This window comes from Gadus chalcogrammus, chromosome 8 (assembly GCF_026213295.1).
Source record: "Gadus chalcogrammus isolate NIFS_2021 chromosome 8, NIFS_Gcha_1.0, whole genome shotgun sequence".
Taxonomy (NCBI): Eukaryota; Metazoa; Chordata; class Actinopteri; order Gadiformes; family Gadidae; genus Gadus; species Gadus chalcogrammus.
The window spans coordinates 15,224,942-15,246,516 of NC_079419.1; the positions used below are offsets into that span (position 1 = coordinate 15,224,942).

Below are 21,575 nucleotides of genomic sequence, written 5' to 3' on the forward strand. Positions count from 1 at the left end.
CCCTTGTGTATGTAGCTGCCGGCAGGAACATTCCCCACAGCCCTTTTTTTGCCATTAAAATGCACCGTGTGTGCACTTATAGCAGAGTTTTAATTAGTTGTTTTTTTTTACTCTACAACCGGCTGAGAGGTCACCAAGACAAGCCAACTTCTCTAATGGAGAGAAAGTGAGAACTAAACCTACACAAGTGTTTGCCAAAAAAAAAAAAAAAAAAAAACTCTTCCCCAAATGTACGTGTGCATCAACCGTTACGTAATAAGAGTGAGTCCTGTGACCTCAAGAATTTCCTCAGTATTCAAATTTCATACAATTATAATGCTCAAAATGATCTAAATGCTAATGGAGCTCCCATGTTGTCATTACTGTTGGACCGTCAAACCTGTAAAATAAATGTACGCACAATGAGAACCCCGACACAACGCAAACAAACCAACCCTACCATACCTGCAAGCACAAATCAAACACTTATACAAAACAATCTCAGGAAATGGACAAAAGCCTCAAGACAATCCATTTGTTTAGAATGCCACATGATCGATCTGTACATAATCTGAGCCCTGGAACCCATCAGTGTATAGATACATTGCATATACATTTTACAAATGGATTTCTGTATTAAAAAAAGTGTGGGCCTGCCTTGTTGTGTCACCATAGCTGTGATTGTCCCAATACATAATCAACCGCTTCAAACGTCTTGTTTTGTAACAACTCTTCCTGCGGTCTACTGCTGCCAGGAGTCACAGTGAGGTTGGATTGCCTGCCTCCTGTAATAAAGACCTGTGGAGGTGTTTCTAAGTGAACTGAGCATGTGGCAGCCTCCGCCTTCTGTAGACAGGAGAGCCACATCATGAGCTGTGATGCATACATGGAGGAAACGGCTAGGCCACATTGCCTCAGACAGGTGTACTAATGCAGCTTTGTCTCCTGGGTTTTTAAACAAATGCAGAAACTGAGAAATCTAAAAGAGACTCAACTATAAACCACAGATTCAGTTTAAATAGTACCCATTTAGCTTGTCACAAAATCAAGGTCAATGTTTGTTTGTGCAGTCTCGTGCTTTACTGTTCTGAGATTGTATTCACATAATCAATGATTCGAACATGTGCCCTGCATACATATCTGACAAATTATATGTTGTTAATGGTTTAAGCCAGTAATAATACTCCCATACGTTTTCAGGGATGCTATTTTGAAATTGTGTGGAGAAACATGAATACACTCACTGATGAAACTACTATTGAAATATTTTGATAGATGGGAAGCTGCCAGTTACGTGAACGGCATGTATCATGGGGCATATGAAAGATACATATTCAAATTCCTTATAAGTTAAATTACAATGCATCTAGAGTTTATTTAAAAGTTGTTAGAGAGGAGGCCGGTTACCGGTCGCCTATATCTACAACAAACTGAGGCTTCAGTGTCCTCACACCTGGGTGATGTGCTCCTCCAGTGTTGTTCTGTTCCAAGGAGTAGTCTGACCCCGAACGGCTACTAAACCAGCTACCGAGCTGTAAACTCACCAAAAGACAATCGGTGTTCACTTCCGACTTGGGATCCTTCAGCATGGCATCGATTTTCTCAAACCGAGCCTCCAAACTTTCTCCGGCTGACATTTTTGCTTTTATGGTGAGTTCCACCGCTTCGCTGTGAACAAAAACCAGCCTTACGGACGAGCCAGGAGGCTAGCTAGCTTAGCAGCCAGTGGTAGCTAGCTAGCCAAATGTTCCCTTTCTTCGTGTGAGCACTGGACCGCACTTCAAAGTGTGTGAATTCTTCTCGAATTCACACAAACCACAAAACTTTTAAAGCGGTGTTCAACACAAAAATGCCACATCTTCCAATTAAAAAATATAGATCCCAGAGTGCAAGTCCACTTCAGCAGCACCAGATAAATGCGGCAACAGATTAGTCAGCCTCCACAGGATGCCGCAGAGGATAAGGGTTTAAAATTGTATGTGCATCAGACAAAAGATGAGTAAAACTTAAATGCGATAGATTACAAAGTGATACATGTGGAAAGATTAGTCCAGGCCCATGTCCATACCCGTGCCAGGCATATGCATAAAAAAGCCTCAAACGAGTCTGACAGCTGCAAAGTAGAAGTGGTGAAAAAACTTCTTCCAAATTTCGATCAGTTTAAAACACGGTGTTGTTAAAACCCTCCCTGGCGGTCCTCCCGCTGCATGCCGTACATTGTCACTGATCGTCGTTTGTTGTTGTTTAGGTAAGTCGTTTTTTCCGATTCGCCACGCATAAATCAGACTTCAGTTTTTGTTATTTTTCGAAAAATCAGACGATGCCCGATTTTCTCCCACAGCCTGGCCAACATGTCCGCCTTCCTGTTCAAACACCCCGGAGGAGCGACTTCAAAACGTCAAGCACTGCGCATGGGCCGCAGAGGCGCGTTCAAGGAGTTTAGGCAACATGTTGCTGCGCTCCGCACAACATGCCGCCTGTGAGAAAATCATAACTGAATAATCCCCAATACCGCGTGTATTGGGATTATTCTACTGTTTTTTTTATTCTCATTATCCATCAGAATATATTGAAGGCCGCTGATCGATCAATCAAAATCACAATGGAAATGCAACACATTTTTGATACTCTTAGTTGAGCATCAATGAAGATATTTACCATTGACTTCCTATGAGATCCTATTTACAGAAAATACAACTTCAAAGATATTCACATGTTATAGGCCTACCAGCATAATTGTAATGTTTAAAGCTTCATGTTGCAAGACGCACTGAATATGAAACATAACCACCTCCTATTAACATGCACCTACAACAGCGTCCCTCCTGAAATAAACAACAATTATCTGAGATTGAATGTTAATAGTCCACGGGACTGAATAATATGGGACTCCACAAAACAGACACCTTGTCCTATTGTAGAGGCTGAGGTGCTACTTGGAGCCTCTGCCAGACAACCCTGATGGTAGAAATACACACTGATCTAATGATGTGATGAATTTCAGATGGCTGGTGTCAGCTGGCTGACAAACACATCTCTGAGATAGAGAGAGGGAGGAACTCCCTGCAGAATATTGTCTCAAGGTGTGCCATAACTCCATCTGGCACCTGCTCAGTCAGCAACCTGATAGGCAAACTACATGGTGTCCCCTATCGAGTGGGCCGGCTTTGTGAGATCCCTCTCACCATAGAAAAAAGCTGTTCCGGTCTTAACTGATTCTAATCAGTAAATGGCGCCCTCATCACTCATAGCTGAGCCATCACACCTTCTATAGCCTATCAAAGCCAAGTCCAGAGGTCCTGGTGCAATGTATCTGGTGCTTAACCAGTTGCATATAAAAACAACTCTGAGAAAGGCCGTGAGTGAAGATGCAAATAATATCATTCCAATAAAGGTCAGGTTTGGGAAATGATCTTAACCTAAAGCAAACATGTCTTTTAAAATGAACAAGAACGTTTGTTTGCAAGATAGTATTCCAAACCCATATCCAATTTCCTTTCTGGAAAATATAGAATCAAATATTATTATTGTTTTTACATAATATCCTCATTGTTTAAACAAACACCCGAAATATCCACAGTTTGATCATGTGGTTGCGAATTGTCTGCCCATCCTTTCAGGTCTCTTCAAATGTGTTGATAATTGGGATCCGGGGAGAAGGCTGTGCCCTCCTCCTGCGTCTCATATCTGGAGTTGTTTCAGCCCTTTCATAAAGTACACTGGAGTGGAGCCCATTTTGTGCTGAGCAAACTCTGGCATTGACCAACATAAGACCCCCCTCTACTGGATGAAAGAATAGTCACATTTGGCGCTAAAAAGTGTTGTAAACAAAAAGGAAGTTATTTATTGATTTCACTAACAATATGTTTTGGTAATTTATTTGTTGGTTAAGCATCAGACCTATAACACAGTGCATAATGACTCTGGGGGGTTTGGTGGTTGGTTTTTTAAATTTTAAACAGCCAATTATAGCCGAGTCAGATTTAAAAATAGTCATATTTATATAAATATTCAATTAGTTGAGGAATTAGGTTAGATGAATGTTCAATACAATCAATATTATGTTTTTGAGTCCATAATATGGTTAGAAATCATTGTGGTTTTATTGTATGATTTGCCACATTTTCATCAAATCACTCTTGTCGGTTCGCCATTAGGTTTCTTTGAGGTTTGTCTCGATAGTAGCAGATACTAGTAGTAGATATTTGACCTATTCGGTTATTTTTCAAATCCATGTTTTTGACAGAAACATAAAAACACACAAAAAAAACATATTTTGATAAAACGTCCCACATTACAAAATGTTCGCATTTTTTATACCAAAATAACCAATACTGGTGTTTTAAGAAAAATAATGATAGTCTTTTGTTAAATAGAAAAAGCGTCCATCTCACGTGCATCCGTCTAGGTAGAAAATCTATTCTGCCCTTTCCAGCAGAGGGCGCTATTCTCAAGCTTTTTAAAAACGTGCCTATGTCCGTCCGTCCCTCCCGATCCTCCGTGCCGTCCCGTCCGTCCGGCCGTCCCGTCGTCCGTCCCTCAGTCCGTCGTCGTCGTCCGTCGTCGTCCGTCCGTCTGTCCGTCTGTCTGTCTGTCTGTCTGTCTGTCTGTCTGTCTGTCTGTCTGTATATGTCTTTATATCTATCAGACAGACCGACAGACAGCCGCTCTGGCTGAGGAGTATTCCTTTTAGTTGAGCGCAAATGTGTAGGCTTCTTGCATCATGCGCGTGACATAAGGTTAGACACAATATCTTACAGAAAAAACACTCAGCCAGAGGGGAGTCGGGGATGTTCTGCACATCTCCACTTCGTGGGCAACGCATTCCCTCTGATACGCTCGGCCACAGGATCACTGGTGTTTCGGCAGACCCAAACGGTACATACAGTAGCCTAACTCACTAACGTCAGCTGGGGGCTCCCTGCGAGTGGCTGAGTTGTTGATGCAGATTGCAGACCCGTAGAGCAGATCCTCCGAGGCAGTCGGTCTGCTACTCTGTAACCCCGCAGAACTGCATTTAGACTGTCGATGGACGCGGCGATTTAACGCTTTCCAGTTTGGCCAAAAGGTAAGCTCCCGAATATATTTATGTAAGCAACCTTTGAAATGTGACTTTTGAAATGAAAGCACTTTGCCAAATCTGCACACCATGGTGACCGTGTCCGTAGCCCAGTCGGAGCACAGCATACCTTAGATGCAGGTGACGATTTCTATTGCAATACAAAAAAGAAACATTTCCTAAATTGAACTTTAGCTTGACAGAGTGTGTAGTTCCCGGTGTAGGCTACATCTTGGAAAGGTCCACCTGAAATGCATAAAGAAGTAGCCTACATTAAAATACCAGCAGGAATAGGATAAGGTCAGTCCATTAAAGCCACACATTAGTAGCCTCTGCTTCGTGACGCCTGCTCATGTAGGCTAATGACAGTACGTCCGCATTTGTAACTGCGAATTAATGTTATTACATTGTGAATTTCTTCGTTCTTAATATATATAATAATTATTTTACAATAAGCTTCAGCAGTTCCCCAAATATATGAAAATGTCTTAATGTTGAATGACGGTTTGTTTTACATTCGCTGTTTGTCGCTGAAGTAGTGGACTACCAACGCCAAACAAAGCCTGTTGTGGAGGACATGTAAAAAAGGCACAGTTTTTCCCGTTCGCCCCTTTACAAAGTGCCCAGTTTGCATTTGAAATATAGGGATGGTGTGTTGTTTTTGCTTTATGGAAGTGTGACCGGTATGCCTGCACAATTCATTTTTACCTTTGAATGTTGTTACAGTGTTTAAGAGAGGTGTTGAAATAGACTTTCAACAGTTAAAGATAACAAGATATCAGATAGGTTAGACCCGGAGTTGTAGTATTTGGTCTCTGTTGTAATTACAGGCAAACCAGTCTATCTTGACCAGATTCTAATCGTCCCTGCTCCTGATTAATGTCGCAAAGGTTGCATTCCTTATGTCGCCAGTGCAAATTTCCCTGCAAAAATAGCAAACAAAATTGCATAGCATAAATGTAGTCTTATCCCTCACTCACACTCACACAAATATGCAACACCATTAATTGCATGATGACTACTCTCATACCTAAGTAGACCACCACCAATCTGACATATGAATATTTATTTAAATTTTAAGGGAATATGTGGGCTTCACACACATCCATCTATTTTCAACTTCCAGCACCCATTGTCAAATATCCATGAATTGCAGTTTGATCAATTCAGGTCAATTAAGGGCCCAAACTACATGGCAACATGCTGTTGATTTACACACACCTTAATATATAATTGCCCCTGCAAATGTGAAACACAGACACACAACCACAGACACACACACACACACACACACACACACACACACACACACACACACACACACACACACACACACACACACACACACACACACACACACACACACACACACACACACACACACACACACACACACACACACATAATCAGCAACAAAAAACCACACACAAATGCGCTGTGATGTAAGTGTGGTGATGCAGATGTGACGTTTTGCTGGGTGTCCCTTGTCTTGCCCAGAGCATGCGTAGCACTGTCAGGCGGGGCGCGTGGCTATAGGGGGGGTCAGAGGGCCCTGAACGCTGACCATCTGGCCCTTGGGGGACTGGCTTCCTCACTGGCAGCCTTTGTTGCCCAAGAACAATTGGGAGTTAATCTGGACAGGAGATAAACACGGACTGTGTGAGGCCCCATGCGGCACTCAAACAGGGTTCTCTTTCTCTCGCTGTAGCCTTGAAGGAGACATCTCTCTCCCTCTGTGCTCTGTTTAATTCCTTGTTCGCGTCAGGTTAGGTAACCGACTGGCTTTCTTAACCCCCATCTTTTATCCGCATGGTAGTCAGGACCAAGAGAGGACTAATTAAATAACCAGAACATCTGAATTAAACAAATCATGCTTTAATTATTAATTGGATGTTATCCTATCAAAGCAAATGTTATTATAAATGATGGGGCAGCGCTACATCAATAATTGATGACATATTTCTAGGTAACAATGAACTTGATGAATTATTGCATAATACCCATTTATCTTGACATGTCAGTTTCTAGATATCAGTGAACAAGCATCAAAGCCTGACTCGAAATCATTCAGAAGTACATTTCAAGATCTTTTCTACAGCTGTACCTCTTATCCACTAATGAACGTTGACATTTCTTGCAAGAAAAACCACTGGCATGCTTAAAATAGTCTATTGTACAAAAACATTGTGCAGAAAAACCCAATATTGCCGTCCATTTATCACCAAGGTAACGGCTAGATTAGCAACTCTTCTTCCTCTCTCATTGTCATCTTAACATTATCCCTTCTCTTCCAACCCAGCTTGTCTTCTCCTCTCATTTAATATGCCGGCATTATTCATTTGGGGTAAAAATCTAAATTTATTTTAGTCTCTGACCAGACTGATTTATTTTGGTTGATATTGGCTGATATGTGGGAAAGATATAATTAACAAATATCACAAATGCAACACATGTAGGTAACAGGTGTATAGCTAAAGAGAAATTTTTCTGCATCAAATAAATGCTTCTTATTTTCAGACAAAATGCATATGCCATGAAGATGTGGGAGGCTCTCACAGAACTCTCTGTGGTCTGGGCCCGGCTTGTTTTGTATTTTGGAATACCTCCTCTGGCATATTAAATCACACATTCTCTCCTGCGTGTTCCTTGTTTTGACAAGGCAGGATGCAATTGGTCTCCTAAACGCAAACACTGAGCCAAAACAGAAGGGCATACATAACAATTTATTTGCTATCTCGTCACTTGATAGGGAGGGTTCCTCTTTCTGCCGCGGGTTGTTTCAAACATATAGTTTTCTCTTTTGACCCCTTAGAGGAGAAGGTGTCCTGATGAAACACGACTTGAGTTTGGATCAGCTGACGCCGTGTCGGGCCAGAGAGAGAGAGCCACAGCGCGGCGGGGAGTCTGTCCGATTATTTCTGTAAATGGCTTCTTTGATGGCTTTGGAGAAGAAATCTTCTCAGATGTTTTTTTTTGTTTAGCGATAGCTTACTCTCTCTATCCTGATCCCCGGTACAGATGGCAGTAGGGGATGAAGCTCCGGCTTCCCAGATGTACTATTGGTTCACATGGCCTGTCTGTTCCACTGAGGAGTAATTCTGTCTCCAATGTGGACTCGTAAACAGGTGACCCGCTGGTTTGATAGGACTTAAGGTTTGTTTAAACGGGTTTTGACAAACAAGAAGAATTTATCCTTGTATAAATAGATCTTGCTTTGATTACCTGAATGGTTATCAATATATTTTAATAGCGTGATGAAATATATATGAATATATATAACTACAAAAACTACCCTCATGAGTGTGAGCTTGAGATTCTTTGTTTGGGTTTACTCATTCTAATTGCCGATATTTTGATATTAAGTGAATCAGTAGAGCAAGGTCAATGGGTGTTGTACAAGGCCAGGGATCTCCACTCACCGGACCATGGTGTTTTTAAGTCGTTTATTCAGATTCAAAGGTATCAGAATGAGACGTCAGTCACTAGAGGATTAACACAGCATCACTTCTGCAGGGCCTGTAAACTTTTAACCCCTGGGTTCCTTCTTAAATTTGGGTCAAGAATGCCAGAAAGTCATCTAACAGTCAACCATGTGTAAAAAAAAAAACGAAGGAAGATGAAAGAAAATAGATTAAAACAGATTGTTGAAATGGATAAGGAGAAGCACTTGGCCAAAATTTAAAGATCTCTTTAGCTTTCAATCCAACCTTTAATAAACATTCAATATATCAGAGAGAAATACTGATAGAGATATAAGAAAACACTTACTACAGAAGATGTCATATACTGGTTTAAAATCTGTTTTACTTGCATTAACTTGTCTTTAATTCATTACTTTCTCTTGGCATGTAGCCTATAGCTCAAAACAAAAAACTTGGTTTTTCAATAGAACCAATCCATTCTTAATAAGATAAAAAAAATAGAGTTAGATCTAATAAATTACAAAGAAAGCCAGGGGTCTAAAGATGTTTTTGTTCATACAGAATATAACTAACTGACAGCTGGATTTTTCACTGCGAGTAGGATTCAACATTTGCCCCAAACCCATTAGCATGTATTTAGACCCAACTGGTTTTAATGAATGTGAATAAGGTTAGGGGGTTTTGGGGTGGTGGAGGAGGAGAAAGAGGTGGAGGAAGGAGGGGGTGGGGGGAGTGGAATCGTGGCAAGAGGCATAGTAAGGTGAGACCCTGTGTGTGTGTGTGTGTGTACTGTATTAAGGTGTATGACACTGTTGCACAATTGGATCATTAAAGCCAATCGCACAAAGGCCCGTGCCCCTCCCCCGGCTGAAAGGAGATGTCAAAGGTCCGTGACCTCTTCCATTTATGTGCATTGATCCCCTCTGGAGGGGGGCGGGGCCTGCTTCCCCATAGACCTCTCAGCTGTTATGTCTTAGTTTCACCTGCACGGAAATTGGCCAACGTATTTCATTACATTTCCTTATTTCTGCATGTTCTCTCTATTACTTGAAATGTCGTATCATTTTACTTATGATAAAAGAGATAGGTTATTACTTGAGGCAAATGACACAAATGGCAAAATAATATGTTGAGGGGTCCATGTTGAATTGAAACGCCTGTTATAATGTCCTCCTCATAAATAATTGTTCTCGTAAGCAGGTGCAGGATTGTCTCTAAAAAACGATGTATGTATAATGTTTTGAGGCTGCAAGGGTTTTTTGTTCAACCGAGTCCCGCAAATATTTGTATATTGGTAGCTTTTTCTCTTTCAGAGCCATTTGAAACAAAACAACCAAGAAAATAGTTTATAATAATGATTCAAAAACGATTTGCTGCTTGTTTAATCGAGGGTAATAAAAGGGAACCGTCAGTTGGGCTACATCCTTATATCTGACAATGAATTTGTGGATGGGCCATGAGTCTGTCTCACATCCCGGTGTTTACGACGTGAGCGGAGTGAAGGAGGGGAAGAGATCTTCTCCCTCTCACTGTAACCGGCTGCATGATGACGGGGGAGGAAAGGAAGTGGCAGGCAGAGATTGAGGACATTCAGTATGGAGGAGTAGAACATCCTGCTCTTTCTGTTGTGAGGGAGGATCCGCGGCGCGAATTATGGGGGAACCAGGGAGGTTCTTTTAAATGCATTTTTAATCCTATACAAATAAGAAAAAAATATCTGTAAAATATTGTTTAATATGCATGTTGCTTGGTCTGTGCCAGAATAATGTAACCAACATGTGTATAACCAAGGTAACCATCCCCATGTCGGATTTGAACATTTTCCAGAGATGTAACCTATGGCAGTTTTAATTGGTTACTTTACACCTAGGATGCACAAGCTAGCGGTTTGATTGCACATCGTTCAAAGTTCGAATCTCTTATAGATTTTAGGTGCCCAGGCCGACATTGCAAGACATGTGGAAGAACTTTAAAACAAAAGCCTGCTATTACAAGACATTTATAAAATGAAAATCAATTCAAACTTTAATTATTTTAATGGAAGCACTAAAAGACGGCCAAGAACTAATAGGGACTTAACATTTGAAAAAATTTACGGAGATCTTTCAAATTGTTTCTCAAATAAATTATTAGCCAAAATGGTATTATTATAATTCGGTATATTGCAGTTTGCAAAGTATGTTGCACATTTTCCTTGTCATGCACTCATTATATGGGAATGTAATAAACATGTTGTAATTGAGCCCAAATGAGCCTCAGGCCTGTTCAGAACCTGCCAAGTTGCACTTGCACGTTGACCATTTGGCCATCTTCATGTCAGACCTCTGCCTTGGGATCAGATCCTCCACAGACGCCTCCCCTTAAGGAGAGGGCAGTTGATCTACAGTAGTTCCTCAGAGTTCAACCCTCCATTAGGGCTTGCCAACAGCCTGGGCATAACTTGGTGACGCGCTCCAAGGCTGTACATTGGTTTGGAGCAATGGCCCCTAAAATGTGATAAAACTACATACACCTCTCGCAGACGTCGGTGCCGTCATGTGGTAAGGATGTAGGCGGTTCTAGTTCCTGTCCTCGTGCAGATTTCAGACATTAATGCAGAGGGATTGACATAGGCAGGCTGTTTGAGGCCCACTCTCGGCTCATCCTGTGAAATGTAGCATTGAGAGGCAGAGGTACATGGAAGGACCTTCGCTCATCTTCAGTGGTGGGAAAAGGTGACGTCCATCAACCGCTCCGGGGCCAGGTTCCTCTGGGTCTCCACATTCCAGAGCTGCTGCAGACCGGGGCAGTACACACCAGTAGACCCACTGGACACTGCGTTTCTGAGCCGACTCATCATGTATTTAGATTCTTTTGATATTTATCTTCAACTTTATTTTCCTTGCAGGGAGTCACAATGAATTGCAGTTTAACATCTAACCAGAAATGCAAAAAAGCAGTAAAGTGCAGAGCATTTAACTGTGTACAGGGAATATATAAATAACAATGAAGGGTAGATATGAATATGCAAAGATATATACAGTATTAACAGTATGATCTGTGTTAATCCAAATATACAAATATATACAATTATATACAATATTGATTATGTTAACAACACAAACAAACAAAAAAACTGCTCTTGACTTCCATAATAGCGAGACTATAGTGTGTGACCTCCCAAAGCCAGGGACACAGGAACTTCCAGTAGTCTCCACTGATCCCTGGTTGCTAACTACCTCCCGGGCTGAGTGGTTAGGGGCAGCTCAACTGGCTGGGGTTCACCTCTTCCCTCAAAGAGAGGAAATCGCCCCATGATACCCAGATGAAAACTCGAGCATATCATAAATGTGTGCATTTTCCTCCCAACTCTTACGACAAGTTCCTTGTGACCAATAGTATGACTCTATGTGCTCTGGCGGCACATATGTCAACGTGGCAAAGAGAAGGAGGCACACTGTCAGGTGGAACTGAGGGATGGTTCATGGACCAGTGTTAACTGCGTGTTAACACACTTGTACCTCATGTCCTCTTTGAAGCATAGACAGCCCATACTTTCCTCTTCCTGACACCCAGGAACGGGTCCGCAATCGTTCCTTCTTTTAATTTGTTGACCCTCTTCCCCTGACGACTTAGAACTCGGCACAAGGTGGTGAAAAGCAACTGACGATGATTGTTGTCAATCATTATAGTGTTGCCAGGACAACACTACATATACTAATGGCAGTATGATTGCCTTATCTGACACAGTGAGTCTTGTTGAATGACTACCATGAAATACAAAGATAGTGTTAAATGCATGGCATAATGCAACATACCAGCCAAATAAAAGAATAGCATATTGTATTCGGTATTGTGATTTCGAGAGACCATATCTAGGGCTCTGACAATTGACATCTGAAGTATGTTAAGCCATCTTTCTCTCTCTCTCTCTCTCTCTCTCTCTCTCTCTCTCTCTCTCTCTCTCTCTCTCTCTCTCTCTCTCTCTCTCTCTCTCTCTCTCTCTCTCTCTCTCTCCCTCTCCCTACCTCTCCCTACCTCTTTGTCTCTGTCCCTCTTCCCCTCTCCCTCTCTCCCTCTCCTTGTTGTGGCACAGGGTGTTCTCACAGGCCGTGCTGCAGTGTGTCTAGTGCACCACGATGCCAACCAGGCAAAGACGAAGCATCATGTCAGTTGGCCAAATGACACTGGCAGCTTAGTCATCCTGCGTCTAAAGATTACAGAGTGTTGGCTATGTTCTAACGCTGTGTAGTCCGGAGTCCGGACATACTCAGACAGGATAGTAGATGTTATTTATAATTGTTTTGCGGGGGGTTCTCTTCTTCATGTTACTGCCTGGGAATACGCTATTTAGTGGCAGTTCACTTTGGAGGTTAGATTATTTTTACCATAATGAAATTAAATAATTGTACTGTACATCTTGAAAAGATGTCTTCGCTATAATAGTGGCCCTAGAACATGCTTAATTTGAGTATTCGATTCACCCATCATATGTTGATGTGCCCCGACCATATGGACTTCAATGTAGAACAATAGCTTAATCACATTTTCGTAGATCCTTTGGTTTCATATTACTTGACTATTGCTCAAGTCCTATAGCCTCATGTTCTGTTGAACCCTCTAAACCCTCTAGAAGCTTGGGGCCCGAAATCAAACAATTTCATGTTGCTGCCCATTGTCTGCAATTAACTTTTATAGACATATCATTCACACACAAACACACCACTCTAAACATATACTTTTGTCTCCTTATCTTCCTCTTCTCTCACTCCCGTCTACTTTCTCTCTCTCTCTCCCTTGTGAAAACACAAGGTTTTAGCTTGTTGATGTAGCCAGGCTGTGTGTGTTTGTGTGTGTGTGTGTGGGTGGGGGGGGGTGGATGCTCTGTCTCTTGTTTCCATATGCCCAGGCTGGCCCGAGCTGTCCAAGGCCACGGTGACCGTCTCTCTGCTGCAGCGGGGACTCAGCGTTCCCTGACTGTCTCCGAGGTCATTCGTTGTCGATCTCTCGCTCTGTCTATTTCTCTACTGCTCTCTCTCCCCAACTCCCTCTGTCGCTTTCCCTCACTCACTCTACCAAGATCCCTCTCTTTTACTCTATACACAACACCTCTCTCTCCTTCTCTCTCACTCTTTCTCTCTCCTTCTCATCTCACATCTCTTTCTCTCTCACCCCTCTCTCTCTTTCTCTCTCTCTCTCTCTCTCTCTCCCTCTCTCTCTCTCTCTCTCTCTCTCTCTCCCTCTCTCTTCTCTCTCTCTCTCTCTCTCTCTCTCTCTCTCTCTCCTCTCTCTCTCTCTCTCTCTCTCTCTCTATCAGAGAGAGGTCAAAGTATCACATCATTTAACTCATGCGTTCATTCAGAGTGTCTCACGTGAAGCAGTCAATACAGAATGTTGTCCCACACCAGCTGGGTTTCTCTTCATACGCCGGTGTGCGTGTGTTTGTCCGAGTGTGCTCCAATTTAACATCCACTAATCATGAATCAATTGCAAACGGAACCACAGAAATACCCAGTTTCTTGATTTCATCAGATGCCTTATATATATACTGTGTATATATATATATATATATATATATATATATTATATATATATATATATATATATCGATGTCCCAGTTTGCACCTCGCATAGATAAAGTTATTGAGTTACTGAGTGCATACCTTCTGAGCCCCCCCCCCCCCCCCTAAAGAACAAGCCTGATCCACTCGCACATCTGTCAGCCGGGAACACACGGCAGCTCCCAGTGGAGGAGCGGCGCAGCAGGATGAAGTGGTCCCGGCCGCTGAATAGGCTTACTGTCACTTTTCTCACCGGCCAGGTTTGTGTGCGGGGGTCAGGTCGGTGACAAAGGACGGCTCTGTGGCACCCATTGTCTCAGCTAAGACAAAACAAGAGATAGAGAGGCAGAGACACAGAGAGAGAGGAGACATACAGGGAGGGAGCCCTACTGCTTTGGACCTCTGGCCAGGGGTGAGGTGGACGGAAAGGTGTGGGCTCTGTCGCCGGGGGCAACCTCGCTCTTATTAAAGGAGTCGGGGGGGGGGGGGGGGGGGGGGGGGGGGGGGGGGTTAATGGAGGACAGGAATGAGTTAATTGGAGGGAACAAGGACATGACTGACAGGGAGGAGGATGGGACAGGGGTCACGGCGGTGACGGTGGCAGTGATGGAGATGGTGGGGGCTGGAGGTGGTGGCGGTGGAGGAGATTTTGGTGGTAGAAGGTATCCTGTTGAAGATGAAGGTGTAGGTTGCTTATGTGGTTTCAGGGATGACTTTGGAATATGTGGCAGGGTCACGGGGATGGTGGGGGGGCGGTGGAGGTGGTTTAGGGACTGGTGGCAGGCAGCGATGGGGGAGGCGATGGTCTGGGTCAATGGGATGGTGGTCATGGGGGTGGAGGTGGTTGGAGGTGTGAGAGACGGTGGAGGACGTAGTGGTAGAGATGGAGGAGGGGGAGAGGATGCTGGTGGAGATGGAGGAGAAGGAGAAGGTGGTGACAGGTTGATGGTGGTGTATGTAGTGGCGGGGAGATGGAAGTGGAGGAGACACGGTGGTGGTAGTGGTGACAGGGTTGCCGCTGATTCAGCCGCCTTGGGCCAGGAAGAGGGACATGATGGATACAACTGATCGCCCAGTGAGGAAGTTTAGGAGGAAGGAGTTGAATGGGGATGGGTGGGGGGGTAAGTTAGTGGGATCCTTCCTCTGGACATTGAGGAACCCTCTTTGTCATGGTGTCACTCAAATGGATTCAAGGTGGCTCAGGCAGCTTTCTTTAAGGAAGGGAAAGAAAGGAGAGGTTTCCCATTGTGAGAGGCTCTCTCTGTCTCTCTCCTGGGTCTTTCTCTGTCTCTTCTTTCTTGTGTCCTCCCTATGTGCTGCTCCCGGCATCGGCTCCCGCGTGGCTTGGCTGTGTCTGTTTCTGGGACAAAGAATGAAAGCAGGGTCTAATGTCCTGACATTTGTATCGGGAATGCTAGATTTGTACCAATGGGGGATAAAGAGCAATAGGAACTTGGTGGTGGCAGTTTGAATTTGTCCTAATTCTTAAAACAAACAACCACAAACAGAAAAACATGTATGCGTGTATTCAAATTTTTTCTAAAAGTCTTTCTAATGTGGAGATAAATCACATGAGATTTTGTGAATTTACGTCCGTAGCGTTGATTCCTTAGACTCAAGCCAATGTTACACTGCCTGGCTTTGTTCATTAAAAAACAAAAACAGCCCCAGGCCGTATCATGTGACCCAAAGCGGTCCTAGACGCGGCGCGCGCGGGGGGGTGGGGGGGGGGCAGTGCAGGGTGGGGTCTCCCGGAAGCAGAACCCGACCCCCCGACTACTCGCCGTGTCATCTGATAAGAGCCAATGTTTTGATAGTGTTGCCCTCTCTACGTGATCTATGACTCCCCTTTTACACCCCTATAACAAAAAGGGCTGTCCAAACAACAATTTATGGCCAGGACAAGGCCTGGTCAACCATCATCAAAGATGGGGTCAGGGATGAGAGACATTAGGGGGCTGACCAGATGTTAAATGATATAGCAGTGGACGTTTTAATCTGAATTAATTCTGGGAAGTGGTCCTCCCGTTGACTGATGATGTGATCGGTAGTAAACGTTAATCAATTCAGTTGAGTTTCTCTTTCCGTGTTAAATGTACAATGTGTTGGAATCTGCTGTTGTTTTTTACTCATGCATATGATATTTTCCTGGAAAACCTTTGTTTAGTTCTATGCACGTTTTATACAGTTTTATACAGACAACAAAAAAACCGAACCACGTCACCAGACGTAGGCGCTATCTTATGAGCCCGAGGAATGTTTTCCCTGAGTGTGTTTTCCTCCGTCCCCTCTGTAGACCTTTACCATTGACCACAGTTTGACCACTGTGCATGACAGATTTACAGTATGAAATAGAACGCGCTGTTGTCTCATTCAATATGGCCGCCCTGAATAAGTCCATAAATGCATTAGGGTCCTATGTGCTAGTCTGTTGTCCGGATGACGGTGAACTGGCGTTCAACCCGGGCAATGTTGTAAAATGCAGATAGGGTTCACATGCAGGCCTTCCGTTTTATTACACGGCCATGGAGAGCATTGTAAACTGTCACTCATGCCTCACTTTCATTGACTTATTCTGGAGGCACCGACGGCCCTGGTTGGATTTCGCCCTCGTCTTCTTCTGCACCAATGTCCTCCTGACCAATGTTTATTTGCTGTTTTTTTTTATTTTTATTAAGATAGAATAAGTGATTGCTTGAGGTTTATGGGGAATTCAAATCCTTTGCAGGGGCTACACATTTGACTTGAAACTTGTATATAAACGAATACAAAGCTACAGAATTGAAAATACATACATGCCGAGTCAGCTAACAAAGCTAACTGGAACCGGTATTTGTTAACTCGCATCATGCTGATACTATAATCAGTATAATCCGGCGGGCTTTTGTCTTGTGTGTTTGTTGTTGAGATTTAGTTTAAGGTTAAACGCCGTGCCCTTAAACTCATCCTCCGGGCCAGAGTGTGTGGCAAGGTCACCACTCCAATCAGCTCACATAAAGGCAGCTCGTCCCCCTAATGAATTAGCTCTACAGTACCACGGCCGGGGCAATCCTCTGCCCTGCAGGCCCCCGCTGGAGCCTATCCCCGGCCCCGCCGCCCCGCTGCCCTTTCACGTGCACCCCGGAGCCCCCTCATTTTGAAATGAGTTTTATAACTGGACAGTAAAGTCCCAGAGGCTTAATGATGATGACTTCTTCATCTGCCCAAATGCTCCTTTTGTCGGCCTCCCCAGGCCTGCAAGCACCCAACCCCCGTTCTCACTGCGAGCACGCGCACACACACACACACACTTACGCACACACACACACACACACACACACACACACACACACACACACACACACACACACACACACACACACACACACACACACACACACACACACACACACACACACACACACACACACACACACACACCATGCCTTAAACCCTGCTTCACCCCCCTTTATAGTTCCTGAGATAATCCCCTTACAGCACGTAGACACACAGACACACACAACACGCAGAGGCACACACACACACACACACACACACACACACACACACACAACACACACACACACACACACACACACACACACACACACACACACACACACCCATGCAGGCGCATGCACACTTGTGCACTCACACAAGTGTGCATGCGCATTTCTGAGTGTGTGTACAGAAAACATACAAAAACATTATACATGCGCACACACTCACACACACACAATCACACACACGTGCGCACGCGCCCACAGGCCATTATCTGGGCTAAGCCCTGCTCTGGACTCTTTCTCTGTGTGTTGCTGCCGACTTCGGCAATGGCTTTCAGCAGGAATGTTAGCCTTTTGTTTGGCCCATTGCGAAGGCTTGAATGACCCGGGCTCATCTGCTATCCTCCTCACTAGCACTGATTTGCACTTCAGTGCCCAGCAGGTAGCCAACACAGGCCTGTGGGGAGAGAGGCAGAGAGCGCTGCAGGGCTTGTATAAGGAAATGAGAGTGCCGGGCTGCCACCCGGACAGTAGCGGACGAGTGCGAGTCCTGACACTGGCAGCGTGGCCAACGTGTGTTGTGGCCTTCCATGTGGCCTTCCGCGGTGGGAACCCCGGCGTGCTTTCGAGTCTTTGAGTCTCTTTCCCTTTTGTGTCTTTGACATGTTAGCTCCGGGTTGTCGTGCGGAGCACCCTGTGTGATACCCCTGGATCACTGAATGTTCCCTTCTCTCCCCGGGCCGCCTTATACCACTAGCCCCTTCAACGTCAGGACCCCCACCGACCATATGCCACCCATCTTGGGATGATGCGGAAACCGCTTCGAAATGGCTAGATTTCTCTCCCACGCTTTTTTATTCTCTCGGTTAAAAACAAGAAAGAGTCCCACGCTAACTCATAGGCCAATGTCCCTCCTCTTCCCCTGTGTGTGTGTGTGTGTTTGTTTTTGTGTGTGTGTCTCTGTGCGTGTGTGTGTGTGTGTGTGTATGTGTATGTGTGCGTGCGTGCATGTGTGTGTGTGTATGTGCACGTGCGTGCATGTTTGTGTGTGTACATGTGTGTGTACGTGCGTGCATGTGTGTGTGTTTCTGTGCATGCGTGCATGTGTGTGTTTGTGTGTGTTTCAAACCCACGGGACCTTTGAGAGTCAAGGTAGAGCCACCACATGTGTTGAGTGCTGAGTCAGCCTAAACAAAGATGAGGCAGAGCTCCGAGAGGTCACCCATGAGGATGATCATGATAGCTCCCTTTCTCGGGCCGAGAAGCTCTCTTTCCAAAGCGCACACACACACACACACATAGACACACACAGAAACCCACACACTAAGCACTAGGCCCTGGCGTGTCACATGACTCGTCTTTCATCAGGTGCTGGCGGCAGGATACTTCCCCTTTTGTGAGGAGCCTTTAGCGGGACCTCAGCGGGCTGATGAGGGATGAGCTTGAGTGGGGGACAGGGGGGTACGGGGCAAAGCATTGAGACCGGGGCTCCTTTGTTTGGGTTCCCTTTTGAGACCAAAGAGGTTTGCAGGGGTTCACTCATTATGTCCGTCCTAAATGGGCCATTCAGCGAGAGGTAGCTGTGTCAAAGTCAGGGGCTCGGGGAGACGCTGGGCATAAATCATGTTGACGGCTCTTTTCCCCCGTTTGAACTTCTGGCGGCCGGTCAATCCGTGCTGACGGACGGCGATCACGTTGAGGTTTCACTTGTTTTATACCTCGAGAACTCTTGTTGTAGTTGTGTCTTAACTGTCTCTGGACATTTTCAAACCCCATCCCCCTGATCCGGGTCCAAAATTAACACCTTCCGCCTTCCAAGGGAGGATAGAGTTTCGCCATATGGCAGATGAAAAAAATCCGGGCTGCATAATGACAAAATCTACCGGCCAAGACTTTTCCTTGGCCGGTAGATTTTCCACTTGCTGAGGAAAGGCTGTAGGTCATGTGTGGTCTGAGGCAATATTAACTGGACAAATTTCACAGTCAACCTCAAGCCCAATGTTTAGACAAAGGTGGCAGATTAGGAGAGATGAGTCCTGCTAGGGCTAATTGCGGCCGTGATTGGCCTGTGTGCTGGTTTACAGCTGTCCCTCACACTAGCGCTGCCCCCACTATAACCATTGGAGTGAAGGTGAGAACAGCCCTATACAGCTTGATTAAAACAACTGTTGACTGTGCCTGTGGTAATGAACTGGAACGGCTGTCAAATGGTCCGGTAAACCGAGAAACCCGAGCCAGTAAAGGGAGATTTATATTTTCTACTTCCCTTTTATCTACTGAAAGCTTTCTAATTAGGAAATTATTTTCTAAAGGATCCAGCAGCGCTTCTAATTTGAATGGTCGAAAAGAACAAGTATGATTGATGACCACTACAGTTATTACATTTAAACTGAGACAATAATTGTATCATCCCATTCATTTATTCAATACCGTAACGTAACTTATCTAAGATGCAAAGTGACTGCTGAAGAACTAGACATTCTATCACAGTGTACTCTACTACAAAGTGGGTTTACTGAAACCTGCTATTACTTGACAGTTTTGTGCTGAATTTACTCAAAGGAATACAACACCCAAAAAAAACGATCAATGTTTTTTTTGCGGCACTTAGTCACGCTTCTTGGCCTGGAATGTCAGTCGAATAAGGAAACACTTGTTTCCTTTGTGCAGAAGAGCTGCTGTTTGTTAGGATTGATCCTCTATTAACTTCATTGTATGTAATGAGAAATGGTTCAACTCTATTATGAGCTCTATTATCTACAGAGGTTGGAGTGCAAACCTTTTCCTTCCTATGGTTCCGTCTTTATAAGGGTCGGTAAACGATCAACAGAGTGTGGTTTACTACTGACGTAGCCCTAACAAATGCATTAATTAATCATTAGTACAAGTTGTAATTAATAACTACCAAAGGAAGCTGAAACGGTAGCTTTGTTACATCATGCTGGGTGAATAATCAATCACTTGTCCATAGTAGACCTAACCTCTTATTTATCTTGCAGCAGGACAGAGCTGCAGTAGATTACTGCCGCAGGCTATAGTACAATTGGTAGACACAACAGTTTTTCCAGAGAATGTCGATGCAGTTTGACTGGACAGTCTGCTGGCGGCCTATGTTTACTGTTCAAAGTCGGGTGAGATAGTCAGGTGTTTGTTCACGGTTGTGACATGGAGTGACTGTGACTCGGTGGAACCAGAGCATGAGAAAGCTCACCTCTGCTGTGAATTTGTATCGGATTGCTATCCTACTGATCACTAGAAATGCCCCCAGATCAATACATGTCATGAGAGGTTGGTCAATGTAAACATTTCTAATTGGAAACTATGACTAGACTTCCTGGCTCTGCGCGCTAGGGTTTTCCAAGTAAAATAAACATTCCTTCCTTCCTCCCTTCTGCGCTGCTATTCTTTCACACATGCTGAGTCACGGATAAGCCAATAGTCGGGTGAGAATGTGCTCTTTCTCCACTCAGCACGCTGATGTGAAGGCATGTCACCAGGGCTAGAATGACCCATAATCCTCAACATCTGCCCTCCACGCTTGTTGATTGGTGGCGCAAGTGCGTTTATTTATTTTGACCAGATGAGCCCCTGGTATTTATAGCCCGAGTAACAGCCCGGTGAGGGGTCAAATCCAGGCGAGGCGACGGGGAGACAAAATGCTCGGGCTGACCTGACATTCTTGTTGCCCATTTTGCCACACATTGCTTGTCCTGTCTGTTAATTGACCCCCCCCCCCCCCCTAATAAAAAAGAACCAGTGGGTGTGGCGATCCGCAGAGCGAGAGGCTAATGAAAGAGGGTATTAAGGGGTTAGGCTCGGAGGATTCTGCCCTTCAGGTTCACATGTTCATTCATAAAAATAGAAAAATACAGAGGAAATTAATCAAACCCCTGAAGGGTGCTTGATGAGGTCGGCACGGGTGGGGGGGCTCCCGCGGCTGACATTGGGCTGGGGGGTCACGCGTGGCGTGGCGCGCGCCGGCCTGCCAGCAAGCAGATACAGGCCTCTCTTTTGTGTCCACCCCCCCCCCCCCTCCTGTGGCTCAGTGGCCCTCCAAGAGCATCTGTCACCACGGGGGGGGGGGGCAGCAGGG

General features: G+C 44.6%; 2 protein-coding genes across 4 annotated transcripts in view; one reads left to right on the forward strand and one right to left on the reverse strand.

The window, feature by feature from the left end:
• Window positions 1-2,392, reverse strand: part of rock1 (Rho-associated, coiled-coil containing protein kinase 1) — a 36,873-nt gene extending 34,481 nt beyond the window's left edge. For 2 of the 3 annotated variants that reach the window (XM_056596856.1, XM_056596858.1), the window contains exon 1: window positions 1,524-2,386. In XM_056596856.1, coding sequence (XP_056452831.1) covers window positions 1,524-1,616 — 93 coding nt within the window. In that variant the 5' untranslated portion in view covers window positions 1,617-2,386. Of the gene's footprint in view, window positions 1-1,523 lie in introns of all 3 variants that reach the window. The other variant, XM_056596857.1, reaches the window with a different exon arrangement.
• greb1l (GREB1 like retinoic acid receptor coactivator) overlaps window positions 1-21,575 on the forward strand; it is a 77,688-nt gene that overhangs the window by 23,420 nt on the left and 32,693 nt on the right. The window lies entirely within an intron of this gene.